General features: G+C 51.2%; 2 protein-coding genes across 3 annotated transcripts in view; both read left to right on the forward strand.

Annotated features, from left to right (window-relative positions):
* C2cd3 (C2 domain containing 3 centriole elongation regulator) overlaps positions 1 to 6,010 on the forward strand; it is a 103,745-nt gene extending 97,735 nt beyond the window's left edge. For both annotated transcript variants that reach the window (XM_021219180.2, XM_029542617.1), the window contains one exon: positions 5,218 to 6,010. In XM_021219180.2, the coding sequence (XP_021074839.1) occupies positions 5,218 to 5,367 (150 nt within the window). In that variant the 3' untranslated portion in view covers positions 5,368 to 6,010. The remainder of the gene's footprint in view (positions 1 to 5,217) is intronic.
* A 2,784-nt stretch (positions 6,011 to 8,794) lies between these two features.
* Ucp3 (uncoupling protein 3) overlaps positions 8,795 to 18,654 on the forward strand; it is a 14,641-nt gene continuing 4,781 nt past the window's right edge. Inside the window, exons 1-6 of the mRNA XM_021189906.1 lie at positions 8,795 to 8,897; positions 14,834 to 15,051; positions 15,546 to 15,747; positions 15,941 to 16,141; positions 17,288 to 17,389; positions 17,864 to 18,044. Of these exons, the coding sequence (XP_021045565.1) occupies positions 14,926 to 15,051; positions 15,546 to 15,747; positions 15,941 to 16,141; positions 17,288 to 17,389; positions 17,864 to 18,044 (812 nt within the window). The 5' untranslated portion in view covers positions 8,795 to 8,897; positions 14,834 to 14,925. The remainder of the gene's footprint in view (positions 8,898 to 14,833; positions 15,052 to 15,545; positions 15,748 to 15,940; positions 16,142 to 17,287; positions 17,390 to 17,863; positions 18,045 to 18,654) is intronic.

Below are 18,654 nucleotides of genomic sequence, written 5' to 3' on the forward strand. Positions count from 1 at the left end.
GAAGAGCAGTCGGGTGCTCTTACCCACTGAGCCATCTCACCAGCCCGGCTTTCTTATTTTTTAAGATGTATGAATGTTTTGCCTGCATGTATATGTGTACACTACATGTGTGCCTGGTGCCCATGGCGGTCAGAAGAGGGGACTTGATCCCTTACAACTGGAATCCTGAGTGCTATGAGCTACCGTGTGAGTGCTGGGAACTGAACCTGAGATCTTTAACAGCTTCCAGTGCTCTCAGCCCCAGGGAAGGAAAGGCCTCCAGAGAACTGAAGGTGGAGATGCTACTTCCGAGGAGCAGGCCAGCCCCTGGGTCAGAGAGGCCTGGGATCCAGAGCAGGTGTGGCCTGGAAGTGCGCTGAAGCAGGCGTGAGCTGGGACTTGGTGACAGGATTGCCTACCTGACAGAAACATGTGATTTCTCAGTATTGTTCCAGGCAATGCTCAGCTAAGAGGGAGAGGGGAAGGGAGGGAGAAGTCCAGTCTTGAATCTCCATTTGTGGATCCCATTTTGTTGTGTATAACAAAACATTTCCTGGGGAGAAAGAACTCATATCTATTCGCCCCAGATAGATATACTACAACAGACCAAAACTTGGATACCACCAAAGTCCAGTTTGGTGACCATGAATTTTACTGGGGGTACTTACAGAAATATGGGTGAAGGGCTCCTTACAGGAGCTCCAGCATGGGTGGCCGCTTAACAGGCATGCTCCTGTCTAGTCTGTTCCTAAAGAGCTGGCTCTGCTGTGGACTGCAGGCTCCCTGTGTAAGGGGCCAGTGGTTCTGTCTTTCCCTGTACCTGACTGGAACTATGGCCTTTACATAGCTGCCAGCAGAGCTTTACCAGGTCATACCAGAAGGGAGATAGGTCCAAGGAACTTCCTAAAGCCCAGGGCGCTCATGACAGTGACCCCGGCCTTATGGCTGAGCTGCTCCTCTTGTTAACAAAGATTGTGACCCGTTTCATTTTCTTTGAACCACCAAGACCCTAGCTCTCTGCAGAGTTCAAGAAAAGACCTAAAGGTCACAGGAAGGTTCTGCTAAAGGCTAACTGAAACTTTTGAAAGAGGATGAGCAACCTAGGTGAGGATATACAGGAGTCGGGAAGAAGGCAGAACTGGCTGGTTCCTAGCCTGACCCAAACCACAAGTTGGTGTGTCCCTCCCAGGGAAGGCCTGTAGACCTGTCAGCATGTGCTGTGCCTGTCAAGACCTGACAGGCTGTGTGCAGCAGGATCCGGGACCTCTGCCAGGGCACTGACTCTAACCCATCTCTGGATTCTGGCCTTCGGAAACTTCCCACTAGTCAGCACTGGTTAGCGTGCTAAGGAGTCTGGCTGGCTCTCCTGGGCCCTTCATTGTGGAATCTGAGGGCCGGAGATGGTGTAAGCAGGAGCCCTGTGGGCTGAGCCTGTTAGAAACAGCTTCTCAGAAGGACAGGAGTGCCAGGTGGTAAGACACAGAGGGAACAAGAGTCCTGTGGGGAGGTGTTAACAGGAATGGGGAGGGAACTGAAGTGGGCCAGCCATGCTGTAGCTGGATTGGTTAGATTTCGATCTTCTGCCCAGGGCTGGGACTCTGGTCTGTGTCCTGTCCCCACTTCCCCCTGCTCACTGCTGTGGCTGCTGAGTCCTCTGCTGTCTTCAGTGTCTGGGAAGTCCTTGTTGCTACCTTAGGAGAGGACAGTGGGGGCCGCCCCAGAGAAAGGCAGCCAGCCAAGGGGGTGAAAGTTGAGCCCGGTGGCAGCTGTGTGGAGCCCTCACACAACCTCTGAGGCAGCCGTCCAGGCAGCCTCGCCGGGCAGGGCAGCTGTTTGCTTTCAGTTTTATCTCTCCAATGTTGTTTCTCACTTAAGGGCACTGCTCTTGAAAAGAACAGAGCTTCAGCCATGAGCCCAACCTAGAGGACCACTTGGGTCTTGTGGGCAGTTGTGAGCACTTGCCTAGCCAAACCCTAGGCCTGCCTTGGGGAGCTGCCAAACCCTAGTTCTGCTCAGGACCTGTGAGGCCCAGCTTCTTGCCTGAGATAAGAATAAAAGCTTTGTTTTGCTCTGGTGTCTAGCCAGGGTCACCCCTAGCTCCAGCAGAGCTCCTGTGTTTTGCCCGATGTACCTGTCATTTGCCTCCATGAGATCTGAATTTGAGTTTCATAGTAAACCAGAGGAAGAAAACCAGAGTTTACTAGCTCTGCTTGGCAGTGAGCACTGAGACCCACAAACAGAAACCATCTTAGTTATAAGCAAGTGAGATGGGTCATCTATACCACAGACCAGCATTCCCTCCATTCATCCCATTACATGCCCTCTGAGAGACGGCTGGAGAAGCTTACAGGAGACTAGAGGCAGTCACCTGTACCCACCACTCCCTACAAGCACACAGCCTCCATGAAGTAAATCTAGAGGTGTAATGAAGAGGCTCTGAACTGAGACTAGACCACACTGCAGAGCAAATAGCACTTCTGAAAAACCACCCCACGGGGACCTGTACAGAGTCAGTCAGTGTCTCTGTCTCTGTCTGTGACTCTCTCTCTCTCTCTCTCTCTCTCTCTCTCACACACACACACACACATGAACTTTTACAGGTCAGCTCATTGAAGTTAAAGAGGAACAGGTGAGGCTTCTCCCGACTGTTTTGTATTTGTTGTTTGTTTGTTGGCTTGTTTGGGTGTGTGGTTGTTGTTTTCACAGCTCCCTTTTCTGCCATGTTGCTCTTGAGCTCCTCTCCTCAGTCTGCCCACCCTGGCTCTCTACACCTGAGAAATTCCCTCTCCACACCTTAGCTCAGGCCAAGCCTCTATTTGGCATCCTCTCCCTTCATACGGTGTTCAGACTCCATCTTTATGTTTCTCTCTAGTCCCTCCCTGAAGTTCCCTTCCAGGGGTTCCATCCGCGTATGGCCCCTCTGTCCAGAGTCCTCTCTCCCTAAGGTCTGATGATCCACTTGCCCTGTGGGAGGAGAAGGAGGACGGCTCCTGCAAAGCACATGCTGGGCTGCTGGGCGCTTGCTCTGTGATGCTGTGCAGCTCTAAGCAGGAATGTGGTAGCATGGAGAGGAGTGGCCAGTACACATGGGTGTATGTCCCTCCTTGGACAGAGTCCGCTGCCCAGACCTTCAGGGTTATGTGCTGTAGCAACTCTGATAAGAGACTCTTTAGCACTTACTAATCAAGACCAAGACGTTTGTTCAACCCTTTTAAAGTCAACAGGTACTGCTGAGCATACGTATCTCCACCCTCTCTGCCCTGGGCTCTAGGCCTGGGCTATACAGATAAAGTCCCCTGGGTCTGGGTGTGGGTGCAGGAAGGTTGGCTGAATCAGCCACACTAGCTTCAGCTCCAAGGATGATAGGACCCCACGGCAGCTATAGGCTGTGTGAGCCCTTCCTCCTTATGGCTGGCCTCACTCCCACCCCAGCTCTAGTGAAACTGAGCTAACTCACTGAAGCCTGCCTGGCCCGTTTCAGCTATTACTAATGGCTTCTTTCCCCATGTTCCCAAGCTCCAAACCTCATCTCTGGCTGCTGGGTAGGTCCGTGTTCACCTCCCCTTCTATCTTGAGTCCTCTTCGAGGACAGGGGCCATGTCTGTCTATTGTCCACATGAACTGATCAGAGGGAATAGATCCTAAACTTACAGAAGCCTTGATGAGCCACCAGCAGAAGTCTGGTGGTCATTTCTGGTAAGTCTCCAGAGTAGAGACTTAACTTCTAACAGGTATGGAAATAAAGATCTGATTTTAGGACTTGACAAATGATCAAAGACCAGTGCCTCTGATCAGAGGTATATAGTGAGACCCTAGCTCGTAAATAAAGGTTAAGACCTGTTTCCATCTGGCTTAGCCTCTTAGTTTCCTTTCACTGTAGCAGAGAATAAAAGAAAATGTAAGCCACAACTAATGACTCAAAAGATCTGTCTGTAGCTACAACCAGAACACCAAATGGGACAAGTATCCTCTAAACACCAAATCCTCAGGATCTTGAGATGAGTGTCTCCGAATCTAAAGGGTATATCCACAGTAGACCACTACCATTGGTTCTAGTGGAATGAATGAGGCATTTACTGCAGAGGCAGTCTCCTTCCAACCTGATCTAAACCTGGTCTTCATGACCCAGTCCTACCCACTCACTGGTCTCATAGCGTCCAGGCCCTCGTCTTGACCTGGCCTGCCCAGGGTTGTGTCTTGAAGCTCTAGTTCATGCCCTCAGAAGTCCCTGGTCTAGAGCAGAGGGCAATATGGAGACACTGGCCTCTTGGCCCTCCCCTGACCTGAGGTGTTACTTTAGAAGGAAAAACTGCAAACCAAAAATAACACCCTTTCTGTTAGCCTAGACCTCCCCAGAACACAGAGCTGTACCTCCCGGCTCTGCCAAGCATCCTAGCCTGACACTGCTTATTCTTGATCACCAGGAAGGCCTGCCTAAGGGCCTGCTTGGCTTGCCCACCTCCCCCTTGGCCATGGTTAGGAAACTAGCACCCAAGCAGTAGAAAGGATAACAAGCTCATTCCCCTTAGCCCATTCTTTCGGTAGGTCACTGTCTCGCCTGTTTCACTCTGAGCTGTGAAACCAGGATCTGCTGTTCGTTTCTGCCTCCTGTTGACATGTAGTGCTCTATAGAAAGGAACAATGGGGTTTCTGAGTGTGCTCATCCTGGGGCCTCTCTAGCCAGGCCTGACCTGTCTTGTTAGCAGGCTCACAGGATACAAGCTGGAGAGGTGGAGCAGTGTAGTAGGGTCCGTCAGCATGGGACCAAGAAAGATCTTCCCATAGGACAGGCCGTGTACACACCTGTGCGGACAGCCTCCACTTCTTTCTGTACTGGCTCTTCCCTCCCTGGCCTCCATCTTTTTCCTAGGGGCCATATTCTCAGCCCACCAGGCAACTTTGCTATATAGATCTGAGCCTTTCAGCACAGGAACCTGACAAGATGCAGAAAGGGGGAAAGTGGCTGAGCACATGGCTTTGTCTATGGTAGCTGCTCAAGTGGAATTCCCACCTGCCTCAGCTCTGCCACTCAGAGCTGCACGACCTTGAACTTACTGCACCTGACCTGTGTGGAGAAAGCTCCCCCTGCCTTGTGATGTCATGGTAAGGGTTCCACAAGACAGAGTGTGTGAGGTATTTGCAAACCAGGGACCTGGAGAAATGTTAGCCCAAGGACCAGACTCACCCACTGCAATGCTCTCTCCTCAGTGCTAATCTAGATGACTTTCTTCTCTCCAGGACAAGAGTGAAGCCACCAGGGGAGCCCTTGCCCAAAGGCCTTGTCGCCCCAGACCTTCCTCCCTCCCTCCCAACCTTCCTGAGGAAGAGACTCGCAGAATTGCACGGATATTTTCTTCCCAGTATTCCAAAAAGACTGAGGAAGCCTAAGGGACATGGCTACCAGCCACCCTCTCAGCTCTGTAAAGCTTGCAAGAGACACCAGGTCTGTTTCCCTCAGCATCCTCAGGCCACTACCATCACCCTATTCCATGGGTGCCACTACCACCACCCTATTCCATGGGTATCTTGAGACCTAATCAGCTAAGACCAGAAGGGTGTCCCAAACCACCTAGCAGCTGCCTACCAGGACCTCAACTTCCTTCTGTAATGAGGTGACAGCTGGAAATGAGACTCCAGCACCCAAGTGATCCACCCATCTTCTGACTGTGGGGCCTAAGGAGGCTTCTCTGAGCAGAGAAACCAGTGTCCTTGACACAGCCTACTGCTGACCAGAGCCCACCTTCTGTTTGAATAGGACAGGCTATTTTTGCCGTCAATATTGGAAGAAACATGGAATAAGTGTGTGCATAACTGAGAAAGTTCCAGGGCCCTGTCGAGCTTGTTTATTTGGGAATGAGGTATTTTATAGATATAAATTATTTTTATGATGTATTGAATTAATCAATAGAACAGGGGAATCGCCTCCTTTGAAGCTGTATTCGATTGTCTGAAACTCAACCATGTTTTAACGTAATGTTTGTTTCTACTCAGCTCTGAAATTCATTGCTCTTGCCTTTGTTTTTAATAAAAGTCTGGCATTTGTATTTGTGTACAAGTGTCTTTTGGGTTGGTCACTGGGAAAAGGTGTTGGAGTTCATTTGTACTCTTAGCTGCAGAAAGAAGGATGCAGCCATCACGCAGCCACCTGCAACATGAGTCGCCGTGAGACTCTAGAGTTCTTGCGAGTGTCAGACTGGCCCATGTCAGAGGGACACTAGTGTCCCACTTCTGGTGGTTTGGGCGTTTGCTTGCTTGGTTTGTCTTTTCCTCTGATGGTCCTTTAAATCTCTCACACAGTGAAAGTCCAACTGGGACCTGATCCCCTGTGTGACTCGGTAGGGTACTTCTGTCAGAACACAGCCACGTGGGCAGCTACCATAGACAAAGCCCTCTGAGGATAACTCTGAAAGGGCATAGATGGCCAGTGCCAGCTGGTAGGCTGAATGGAGCTACCTGAGGGCCCTGCTTGTCACCCGTGTGTCATTTCACTAAATCCTCACAACTCTATGATGCCATGGAAGTCAGATACATTGCTTCTGTATCAGTAGAAAGTGCATCAGGACCAAAGACATACCCCAGAGGTAAGGGACTCCGACCAAAGCAGGATACAGCCAATAAATGCCCTGAATTCAGGCAGTCTCAGGCTGCTGAGTCCAGGGAAGGATTCCTGAAAGAAACTGGTACTGGGGTAAAGCCCAGAGAATGGACCAGGCTATGGACAGCTGCAAAGAGACCCAGAGAATGTTCTGGATAGTATCAGTGTCCAGCCTGGCTGAGTCTGTGGCTCTGGCCTCATCTGGAAGGCACAGACACTTAGACTCTGGCTTCGTATGGTTGCTGTGAAGTTCAAATGGGACATTTCTGAAAATGCTTGGCTGGCATTTGGCACATAATGGAAGCTTGAGAAATGTCAGCTCTTCCCGAGCACCGGGGTGAATTAGAGGCAAGCGCCCTGGCTACCCAGAAGGCAGATTACTCCAGCCTCCCTATAAGGGCCATGAACCTTCAGCCCAACCTGCCCCTCAGATCTCTGCCCCTTGAGCGTCACCCTGCAAACCTGCCCCATCCCTCTTGCCACAGGCTCCCCTTGCCCCAGGCCTTGCACTCAACCAGAACAGAGCTTCCAGTAATTAGAGTTCCACATCCCTTGGGGTAAGAAACCTCTAGGTTCCAGGCCTAAGGGGTAAAGCCTCAGGTGAAGAAGATCACTGCCAAATCCTGCTCCTGTAAATAACCTGAAGGAGTCAAGTGAAACCAGGGCCACAGGAGGGCACGGGCTGCAGACAAGGTGAAGGGCTGAAACACAACATGCCCAATGTGTTATTTACCAATCTCTCCCAGTGATAGCTCTGAGGCAACTTAACTTGTACAACACATTTGCCACCACAACCAGAATGAACCCCAACTTCCCTATCATGCCCTTCACAGATGCCTGGAAAGTATTTCTGGTGACCCAGAGACTGTACCAGCCAACCTTAAAACTCCCAGCAGAGTTTGACTTCTCCTTGTAGCCCCTCCCCCACTCATCTCCCACAGGCCTGCCCACCTCCAGATTAATAGTTCCAGACTGAACCCAAAGCAGTGGGCAGGTCCTGGTCCAAGAAACAGGATGGTCTAGATGTCACAGCACCCACCCTGCCATGGCATCGTGCTCAAGTTCCAAAATGTCCTCTACCTTCTCTGCCCTACCTATCTCCTCTCCCTCTCCTTTTAGTTTCCCTTCTATGTCACCTGGCTCCCAACTTCAGCTGTGCCCACCCAGTCCTTAACCTCAGCACCTGCAGATGGACCAGCCTACAGTGGTTGCCGAAAATGATTCTGCTCACCCTGCCCCATTTCGCCCCGGTCCCAGCATGTCCATGCCAAGGGGCCACGTCATGAGGAATCGTGATTGCTGCAGATAGACCCAAAGTGTGGTATAGGTTACAGGCAAGTCGGGCCTGTAATGTCCTACCTGTGTGACCTTGGGAAGTTACTGTCCTTGACGGTCAGTTTTCTGTGTAAAGCAAGCATTGACACATGAGGGCTCTACACAGTACATCAGTGCCTACCGATACAGTACAGTGTGTTAAGACCACAGTGAAAGAAACCAGCCACAAGAGGCTATACATTCTATATAATCCTACTCAAACAAAACATCTAGAACAAGCAAATTAAGAAGCAGAATAAAGATGAGTGGTTGCCTGAAGCTGGGGGGCAGGGAAAGGGGTGGCTTGTTTTGTTTTTGTCTTTGAGCCATGATGAAAGTGTTCTGAACTAGTATGTAGTGGTTGATCAACCTGACTGTACTAAACACTATTGTGTGCTCTATGTGGGCAAATCACATGCTATGTAAAATACATCTGTTGTCCTTTGTTTTTAAATTTAGGATCCTGCTTCCTAGGGGTGTGGGAAATAGAAGCGCTGTGCCTGAAACATCAAGCATATCTTGGCGCCAAAATATCCTCTACCCTCTCTGCCCTATCTTCTCCTCTCCCCTCTTGAAGACGTCAGGTCTCTAAGAAGTGATGCCTATAACCATTGCATAGGAGCCTGGAGAGCCCCTGTCCTAAGAGACCTTGACCTTTGGGCTCTCAAAGGTGACAAATGCTGTCACACACCATGTCTTCTGGTCACCAAGTTAGCTTTCCTCATGAAAGCTCAAAGGAGCCACATTAAAGAGCCCCAGGTCACGGAAGCTAAACCAGATCTGGAACTCGCTGGTCCCCTCCCCTCAGCCCGCCTCTTGTCAAGTGATCAGACTGTCAACTAGCTTCTCAGAATTAGGTTTCAGGTCAGCTGGTGCATAGGGCCAGTGCCAGGCCAGAGGCAGCAGAGACGACAGTGCATGTGAGGAGGGGCCATCAGGCCCTGCTGCTACCTAATGGAATAGAGCCTTAGGGTGCCCCTACACTACCCAGCCTTGGCTAGACGCACAGGTAAGACCCCATACTCTCCTCTCCTCTCCCTCCTCCCCTGCTCTGACCCTCCCTTCCATGGATGCTCACAGCCAGGAGCTTGCTGGGACCACTCACCACTGTGTGAGAGACCGAGAGTGAGTCAGTCCAGCTCCCACCTGGTAAAGATGAAGGAACTGCAGCCCTGGGGAGGGCCTTGACTTCCACATCTGTGTGACTCCTCACAACTCCCCTGTCCTGCTGACTCCTCTGCTGGGATCTTACAAATGCCAGATGGAAAGTATCCCCCTCTCCTTTGGCCCAGGATCCCCACGGAGCACAAAGCCCTCTCCAGCAAGGATCCTGGGGTCCTTCCTGGGTAGAGATGATGAGGGCACCTCTGGCCTGAAGCCTGGTCTAGAGCCCATGGTCACTCTGTCTAGTGGCTTCCTTGATGGGGATGTATTGTTGGAGAGAGTTGGGTTGGCCCTGTAGGCTAGAGTACCTCATGTTGTGTGTACCCCAGTAGGGGGCATCAGACCAATAACAACCGAGGTGCGGCAAGGGGAGGAGGTTGGGAAGCCTGGCCCTCAGGGAGTTTCCTACTGCGCCAGGCATTGTAGCCTCACCCACATACTCAAGTATGTCTGCTCATCCTTTCTATTACTGATGGATGGTTTGGGGGCACTCCTTCAAAACTCCGGTACACCCAATTGCAAGCTCTTAACCAAGTTCGTGCTTCAGTGTCTCTTGAGAGCACCTTCCCAGCAGTACCCTCAGTGGTGTTAGAGCCCCATCGCTCCCTTCTCATCTATCCTTGCTGCCTGCACCAGCATGCTCTGACGGCCCAGCCCCCCCTCCACACGGGACTAAGTGTAACCTTGGCATCCACAGCCCTCTACCAAAGGGCCCTGAGGCCATCTTTGACCTCATTTCCTGTCTCCTCATTTTGGCACGACAGTCTGACTTAGGGACTTCCCTACTACAGTCTTCTCAGAGAAGGTGGGTAAGGTGATCCTGTCTCTGCCTGGAAGCTCCGACAGAGCTAGAAAAGCCACTGAGAATGAGGCAGTGCTACAAGACAGTAGGGTCAGAATTAGCAGAGGACAAAGTGGGTACAAGAGGGAAGCCCTGATTGACAGGGAAGCAAAAACTCCGGAGACACACCTGGCCTCTGTGGGGAGAAAATTCCATTCAGTGCCTTCTGCAGGACAGGACTCAGCACCAACATCACCGGAGTTCCCTCCAGCAGAAAGTCCCGTCAGCAGCCATACCCAGGTCCTTTGCCTGACTAACCTCAGTGTTTCTCTCCAAAGCAGAGCAGAACACAGGGTGGTTCTGCTCGTGCCTGAGTGGTCCCCAGACCACAAGAAGGGCCTCTCCAGATCTGGGTGAGCCTTAGATTCAGGCTGTCAAGTTACCCAGAAGCCTGCGCTCCGGGGCAAATTCAAGGCTTGGGAGAAGAGAGGCCACCAGGATACTATGAGGAGAGTCAGCTGCCCCCACAGTGCATTCCAGGCCTGGGCAGGGAATCCAGTGCCTCCCTGCTGGGAAGGAGCCAGGCCTTGCTGCTCTTCTGTAGGGCAAAGGGGAACGAGGCCTGAGCAAGTGGAGAGCATTTCGCTGCTCCTCAGCCAAGTTGGCTTTAAAGGCTCTGGGCCTCAGGCCTCAATCTCCAAAGAACCTGCCCCTCCTCAGGCTTGTCTCACTGTACAACTCAGGCAGACTAGAAGACAGACTGAAGGAAGAGCCTGGGAGAGCCACCCCGCCTAGTCTCTCTGGGCCCAAGAGTGCCATGTGGTTAGTGGATTTTGGTCGTCATCCAGCCTTCTCCAGATTCATGTATGGCATTATGAAGCATTTAGTAACTGTTTCGAATGCTCAACAAAGGCTATGACCCTGAGGAGCCAGATCACCACACTGACTGGAGCTTAGGTGATGTAGCGATGACAGCTTCATTGCTTGGCCATCAGAACAACCAGACTGGAGTTCTCTGACCAGTGGTCAGTCAGTCAACCTCTTTCCATATTTTATTACAACAACTTACTTATTTTATGTATTGATGTTTTGCCTGATCTTGGAGTTACAGATAGTTATGAGTTGCCATGTAAGTACAGGGAATTGAACCCAGGGCCTCTGGAAGAGCAGTCAGTGCTCTTAAGTGCTAAACCATCTCTTCAGTCCAACCTCTTTCCATCTTAAGTTTCTATTTTCTCATCTGTAAACTGGTTTTAAATACTGCCCTGCTTTTCCAAAGTGGTTTTGAACCTAAAATAGACTAAACACGGGCTTGGATACCAAGGGCTGGTGACACCAAGCAAACTAAAGTCTCTAAGCCTTAGCTACTTTTCCTGACAGGTGTTGAAGATCAAGGGAGATAACATGTAGAGAGTTCCCAGCTGCAGGGGCCCCACAGCTCAGCGACCAGGCCCTCCTGCTCTGAGCCTCCACTGAACCAACACCAGTGGTTCTCAATGTGTGGATCATGACCGCTTGGAGGATGGGTATCGGGTACCTACACATCAGATATTTACACTAAAATTCATAACAGTAGCCAAATTACAGTGATGAGGTAGCAACAGAAAGTAATTTTCTGGTGGGGGTCAGCACATGAGGAACTCTACTAAAGGGATACAGCATTAGGAAGGTGGAGAGCTGCTACCCTACAGGTTCAGGCTCCCGCCTGCCTGGGCCATCCTCATTTCTCTGTCAAAAGCCCTTTCAGACTTACCCCGCGTTGATCTTCTTGTTCCCCTACAAGCAGGAGATCAGATCTTCCTCTCTCTATCCCCTCTTGGTAGCTCCTCTCCACCTCTGCTGACCACAGTCCAACTTGAACTAAGTTATTTGTGGACACTGTCTGAGCCCACCCTCAAAGCCTTCTGGAGACCCTGCAGATAAACACACACGGGATTTTATTCTAGGATGCCAAGCACAGAGCTCTGTGTAGGATGGGGTCTCCTCAGTATGCGCTGGCTAAAAGCCAGGCTGGATCCCTGGCTTAGCTCAGTGCCATGACGTGAAGATGGAGTTTGACATAAGAGGAGACCTTCCAATAATATCACCATCTGTTTGTTCGGCACATACAGCAGCAGCTCTGGATGGGTGAGGCCCCTGTTCTTAAAGACAGGACATCTGAGTGGGAAAGTGCATCAGTGGACAAGGCTGAGGGGTGGTCAGTCGGGGCCGTGGGATGGGCGAGAATGATGCTGAGCTAGCGTTTGAGTTCAGGGAAGGACCTCTGAAGAGGTGTCATTTGAGGAGGAATGTGAGGGAGGTGAGGAGGCAATCTGCAGGTCCCTGAGAGAGTTGTCCTGCAGACAGAAGATGGAACCTGAGAACTCCACTAAAGCTCAGTGAGTGAATGGGGGGCAAAAGTGGGGGAAGGGGAGCCCCCACAAAGAGCTCCACCCAAGGTGTTAAACTGCTTTTGGTAAAATGAGGGTCGGTAGACTGTCTGAAACCTAGGAGAGTGACAGGCTCTGACAGATAAAGGCTTGGATGTAGATCTCCAACTTTCCTGAGTTGGTGTATAACTCTCTAGTTTCGATGGCTGGGGATGTAGCTCACCTTATCATACACAAAGCCCTAGGTTTGATCCTCAGCCCCTTGTAGACTGGATGTAGGGATGGACTCAGGAAGTAAAAGGCAGGAAGATCAGAAGTTCAAAGTTGTTGCTGGCTACATAGAGAATTTGAAGCCATCCTGCCCTGTAGGAGAGCCCACCAAAAGAGAAAGGGAAAAAAAAAGCATGAAATGATGTTCAGTTTTGCCTCAGTCCTTCTCAGGGCAGGATTCAAAAACCATTCTTCTACACTAGGACCCGGGCTTCCAGACTGGAACCAAGCAGCGGTGGGTTCCGGCCTCAGCCCACATCCCACATACCTGACCCCACTCCCTTCACCAGCTATTCATCTTTCTCACTAGAAATCAAACCCTTGACACAAATCCAACCAAGCCTCTTCCATCTGTACCTTTCTTACCCGCGCCTCGCACAGTGGTCAAAAATACCTGATCAGGCGGTAGTCATTTGCTCAGCATGGATTAGTGCACACTGGCACCTTCCCAGTGACAGCACTTTTTAGGGAGAGATGACAGCGAGCCTGAGTCCTTGGTTCCTAAAAGTGTAAGTTGAGGAGGCATCACAGAGGAAATCAGAGAGAGAGAGAGAGAGAGAGAGAGAGAGAGAGAGAGAGAGGCAGACCTGAAAAAAAGACACCTGGCCTGGTTCCTACCCTTTGGTACCTAAATGTTTCCCATTGATGAACTGAAATTTCATATATTTTTTATATATATAGTTATTTTTATTTTATATTTATCAAATGAATGACATATATCAATGGGATAGACATATCTCTACACATATTATATATGCATATATATTCTTACTGGCCCAAGAAAGGTTAAATGCACCTAAAATAAGCTGTGGAAGACAGGACCAGAGCCTATATTTCCTAACCACTGGCCCAGAATACTGTTTCTCTGTAGGGAAGGGGGTACACACTGTTTACATTTCTATAAGACTGGCCCTGGCCCTGTGAATGGACCATTAAAGGATGTAGGACTTCAGCACACCAAAGAGTGTCTGAGTTGGTGCACCAGTAGATGTGCACTGCCAAGAGATGACCTCAACACAGAAAACCTGATGCACAGAAACCTAGTTGTAAGAAAATAGGGTGGGGCTAGAGAGATGGCTCAGCAATTAAGAGCACTGGCTGCTCTTCCAGGGGTCCTGAGTTCAATTCTTAGCAACCATATGGTGGCTCACAACCATCTGTAATGAGATTGGATGCCCTCTTCTGGTGTGTCTAAAGACAGCTACAGTGTACTCATATACATAAAATAAATTTAAAATAAAGAACATAGGGAAGCCTGTGATGGTAGCCAGTTTCCCAGCACACCTGAGGCTAAACCAAGCCCTTCACATAAAAAGATCCTTGGGTAACCAGCAGAAAGTACACATGTCAGCACACACAGAGACAGACAGACAGACAGACAGACAGGCAGAGACAGGAGCACATGTCTGCCCTGGCATTGTTTGTGTATTGCCTTGGCATAAGACGGATTCTGTCTTCAGCTGAGAAGAGTCTCCTCAGTGACTTGAGCGGGTCCAAGCCAGGCCATGCAGCCACAAACCACCTCAGACAGCAGAAGCGTCCATGTGTCAGTCCACCCACCTCAGACCCATTGGAAAGCGGAGGGCAGCAGAGTACTAAGGCCAGGTTCCACCAGCAGGCCACCAATCGGGAAACCTTCCAGAGACGGAAGCCACAGCACCAAGGAGGATTCTGCCTCTTTTATACAGAGGAAGGTGTGTCCAGGCCAGGCCGGCAGTGCAGGCAGACAGGCCATCCCAGCATCCGAGAGCCTGAAGCTGGGTGATGGAAATTTAAGGAAACATCTGTCTCAAATAAATAAATAAATAAATAAATAAATAAATAAATAAATAAATAAGAGAGCTCTGGGATGTATCTCTGTGGTAGAGGGCTTGCCTTACGCTAGGCCCTAAGTCCAATCCCACCTCAGGGGTGGTGTGCACTCAGGCGTCCCTGTAAGGGATATGGCTTCGTCTGGGATGGATGAGTGTCTCCTTGAGTCACAAGGAGTGTTCCTCCTGTTTGGGAAGGAGGCACGAAGCACCTCAGAGGGCTTGATCAGTGAGGAAGCATCGAAACCCTGGGAGAACACAGGCAAAGCCAGGCCTGCTGCCTGCGAGGACCTCGACTTTCTCAGCCATTCAGTGATGGTTCCACAGGCCCTGTCTGCTTCCCCCTTAACTGTGTGCAGAGGAGACAGGGATTGTCACGTGTGAGAGATGAGAAATGGCCTGAGTATATAAACCAAATTCAGGCAGGTTAAGTGTGATAGTACCCAGGCTTGTCACTTTGTAAAGACCCCTCAGAGTGCTGTGGGTCCCTGGAGATGGGACACAGCCAAACAGCCCAGACTCCATCTGTTCCCTGGCCTTTCTCCTGCAGCTTCCTCCCTGAGCTGAAGCTAAGGATTGCCAGGCAAGCTCTCTCCTCCGACCTCCATAAGCAGCAAAGGAACCAGGCCCATCCCCCGGACCATGGTTGGACTTCAGCCCTCCGAAGTGCCTCCCACAACGGTTGTGAAGTTCCTGGGGGCCGGCACTGCGGCCTGTTTTGCGGACCTCCTCACCTTCCCCCTGGACACCGCCAAGGTCCGCCTGCAGGTGGGTGCCTTTGGCCAGTGGTTGTGATTCACGAGGAAGGAGGGGCTGCTTCTACCCAGCATCAGCCCGTGTGCCAGCATGCTCTTCCTCGCGGAGCTGAGGAAGGCTATCCCCTACACTGCCTCGGTCCCCATCACCATACCTCGTGACCAAACAATCCAAATGCCTTGACATGAGTCAACAGGGCTCTTTACTGCTTAGCCCTGCTATGTAAACCATAAAGTGGAAAATAGAGGTAAGGAAGTAACGGTGTGAGCGTGACTCAACCTCTAACCATCAATTATAAGACAGGGAAAGCAAACCGGCCCCTCTGGTGTGGGTGGGCTGAGATGCCACACGGAATAAGAGCTGCTTTGTGAACCGCAGCATGCTGCACACTCAGCCATTTTCACCCTGATTTGATAATCATGCTAGTTCCTACAGGCGGCCTGCACACACAGCCCCGCCCTCCCCGGCCGCCGATCAACTCCTCAGGCCCTGTTCTTGTCCCCCAGATTCAAGGGGAGAACCCGGGAGCTCAGAGCGTGCAGTACCGCGGTGTGCTGGGAACCATCCTGACTATGGTGCGCACAGAGGGTCCCCGCAGCCCCTACAGCGGACTGGTCGCAGGCCTGCACCGCCAGATGAGCTTTGCCTCCATTCGAATTGGCCTCTACGACTCTGTCAAGCAGTTCTACACCCCCAAGGGAGCGGACCGTGAGTGCCAGCACCCAAGGACAGCGAGGGACACCCATGGACACCCAGGGGTGGGAAACCTGGTAGCAGCTGGAGTGTGGGTCAAAGACATGGAGTTGTCCACCGAGCAGAGTGGGGGAGGGGCAAGCTGATGACAGACACTGGTGAGATTCTGACAGTGTCAGGGACTCCTAGTTCTCTCTGCCTGCCCCAGACTCCAGCATCGCCATCAGGATTCTGGCAGGCTGCACCACGGGAGCCATGGCCGTGACCTGCGCCCAGCCCACGGATGTAGTGAAGGTCCGATTTCAAGCCATGATACGCCTGGGAACTGGAGGAGAGAGAAAATACAGAGGGACTATGGACGCCTACAGAACCATCGCCAAGGAGGAAGGAGTGAGGGGCCTGTGGAAAGGTAACCTTGGCATTCTAGGGCTGAGACAGGGAGTCCAGAAAGGAGGCATTCCCAAAGCATGGTTCAACATCACGAGAACACTCCAAATACAGTACACCACACACTGGCCACAGGACGTCCAATAATGTCCAACTTACCAGTCATCGCCTGCATAGGCCACCCAGGGAGAAAGTCAGAAATGTCCACTCCTCCGGGCTTTATTTCTGAGGATCTAAGGCAGCTGATGTAGCTTATGCCACAGGCAGGGGACCAGAATTCAGACAGAAGGCAGAAAGGCTGTGCTGGCTCCAAAAAGTACCTGGTCTCAAAGGCCAAGGTGTGGAGATAGAAGGATGGAAAGCCGTCAGAGGACAGAGAGCAGAAAGAGAGGCAGGAAGGGGCACAGCTGTGGAACCAGTTGTGGTAAGACAAGTGAGGAGACTTCCCTGGGGGTGAAGACTGTAGAGTTCCCTATGCGTTTAGCCCTTGGCAAACGCCAGAATCCCTCCTTCACTTGGGCCACCATTCTCATGATCCCTTGCAGGAGAAAAGTGACCTTGTGATGTTTAAGGGCAGGACACCTCAGTCACAGAGCTGCCAGGGCATTCCCTCGCTGGTGTTCCACCCACACCCTCTTCTCAGGGAACCCTGTCCCCTAGGGCCCTGCCATATGTCTGTCACTGTCCCGGGGCCCAGCCTCCCCCTCCTTCCCTCCTCCTGGGTCTGAGGGAGACATGGTGAAATTCTGACAGAGAGTGCAAACTATACTCCACACGTAGCCATGCCATGGGTGTCTGTTTGTGAAGATGCGGGGGAGGGGGGTTATTTTATTTTTTTTAAGATTTATTTATTAATTTTATGTCTATGAGTACACTGTAGTTGTCTTCAGGCACACCAGAAGAGGGCTTTTGAACCACATTGCAGATGGTTGTGAGCCACCATGTGGTTGCTAGGAATTAAACTCGGGACCTTTGGAAGCACAGTCAGTGCTCTTAACCACTGAGCCATCTCTCCAGCCCCGAAGCAGGGGGTTTAAAAGCTGATAACTCCAGAAGGAAAGATGGGATCTGTGGCTGAAGTATGGTCCCCTGGCTGAGACCATTGCTATAGGACACTGTACCCAAGTGGGAGGGTTGCATTCATCAGTCCCCGCTGCCTTCCTGACAGGGACTTGGCCCAACATCACAAGAAATGCCATTGTCAACTGTGCTGAGATGGTGACCTATGACATCATCAAGGAGAAGCTGCTGGACTCTCACCTGTTCACTGGTGAGCGTGGGTAGGGAAACAGGGGTGGGTACCACCCAGGGGCATCAGGGACCCTGAAAAGGCAGAGAGAGAAGTAGTGCCCAGTTCAGGGTTGTAATGAGGAAAGAGGCCTAGACTCGAAGCAGAGCCCTGGGTTCTAGGGCCAGCACCAGACTCAATGTATCTGCAACAATCACTTGCCTACTGACTTCAATTTCCTCAAAACAAAACAAAACAAAACAAAACATAAAACAGGTCTGTGGCTCTCTTACTTAGAGCTGCGGAGTTCTAGCTTGCCAAGACTAACCAAGAGCCCAGCCCAGAGCACTTACTCCAGAAGGTCAAGGTTACACTGGAGACACAGTGGTATCATCTGCACCATATGGGCACGCGCGCACACACACACACACACACGCGCACACACACGCACACACACGCGCACACACACACACACACACTTCATCCCTGGAACCTGTTCTTCCTCCCCCTCTACAGACAACTTCCCCTGTCACTTTGTCTCTGCCTTTGGAGCTGGCTTCTGTGCCACAGTGGTGGCCTCCCCGGTGGATGTGGTAAAGACCCGCTACATGAACGCTCCTCTAGGCAGGTACCGCAGCCCTCTGCACTGTATGCTGAAGATGGTGGCCCAGGAGGGCCCCACGGCCTTCTACAAAGGGTAAGCTGTCACTCTCTGCCTCCAGCACACTTTCCAGAAACCTGGGTTCTTGCTCTCCTTGTCTTCTCTTCTTCCCTCCTTCTCTGCCCTTTTCTTTCTCTCTCAGAGTCTCATGAATTTAAGGCTGGACTAGAACTCACGATGTAGCCAAGAGTGTCCTTGACATTCAGTCCTCCTGGCTCTGGCTCTGAGCGCACTGTAGGCACACACCATCCCCAGTACTTACAACAGAAACCTTACTAAGAAAGAAAGTTGGCCCGAGAGGTAAAACTATTTTTTGTCTTCAAAGGTTTTGAGCAGAAGGGGCTTTTCCCCGCCTGCTGCTCTGACCACACCAGCACACTCACGGCAGCAGAGACCCCATAGACACTACACCAACACTCAGGGCTCCTGTGCCTTTGCATAGAAGGCCTAGCCTTTAAAAACTTACCATTATCATCATAATCATGTGTGTATGTGTGTGTGTGTGTGTCTGTGTAGTGTGTGTGTGTATGTGTCTGTGTGTGTCTGTGTGGTGGGTATGTCTGTGTGTGTATGTGTGTCTGTGGTATGTGTGCGTATGTGTGTGTGGTATGTGTGTGGTGTGTGTGGTGTGTGTGGTGTGTGTGTG

The sequence above is a fragment of the Mus pahari genome, chromosome 1 (assembly GCF_900095145.1).
Source record: "Mus pahari chromosome 1, PAHARI_EIJ_v1.1, whole genome shotgun sequence".
Classification (NCBI taxonomy): domain Eukaryota; kingdom Metazoa; phylum Chordata; class Mammalia; order Rodentia; family Muridae; genus Mus; species Mus pahari.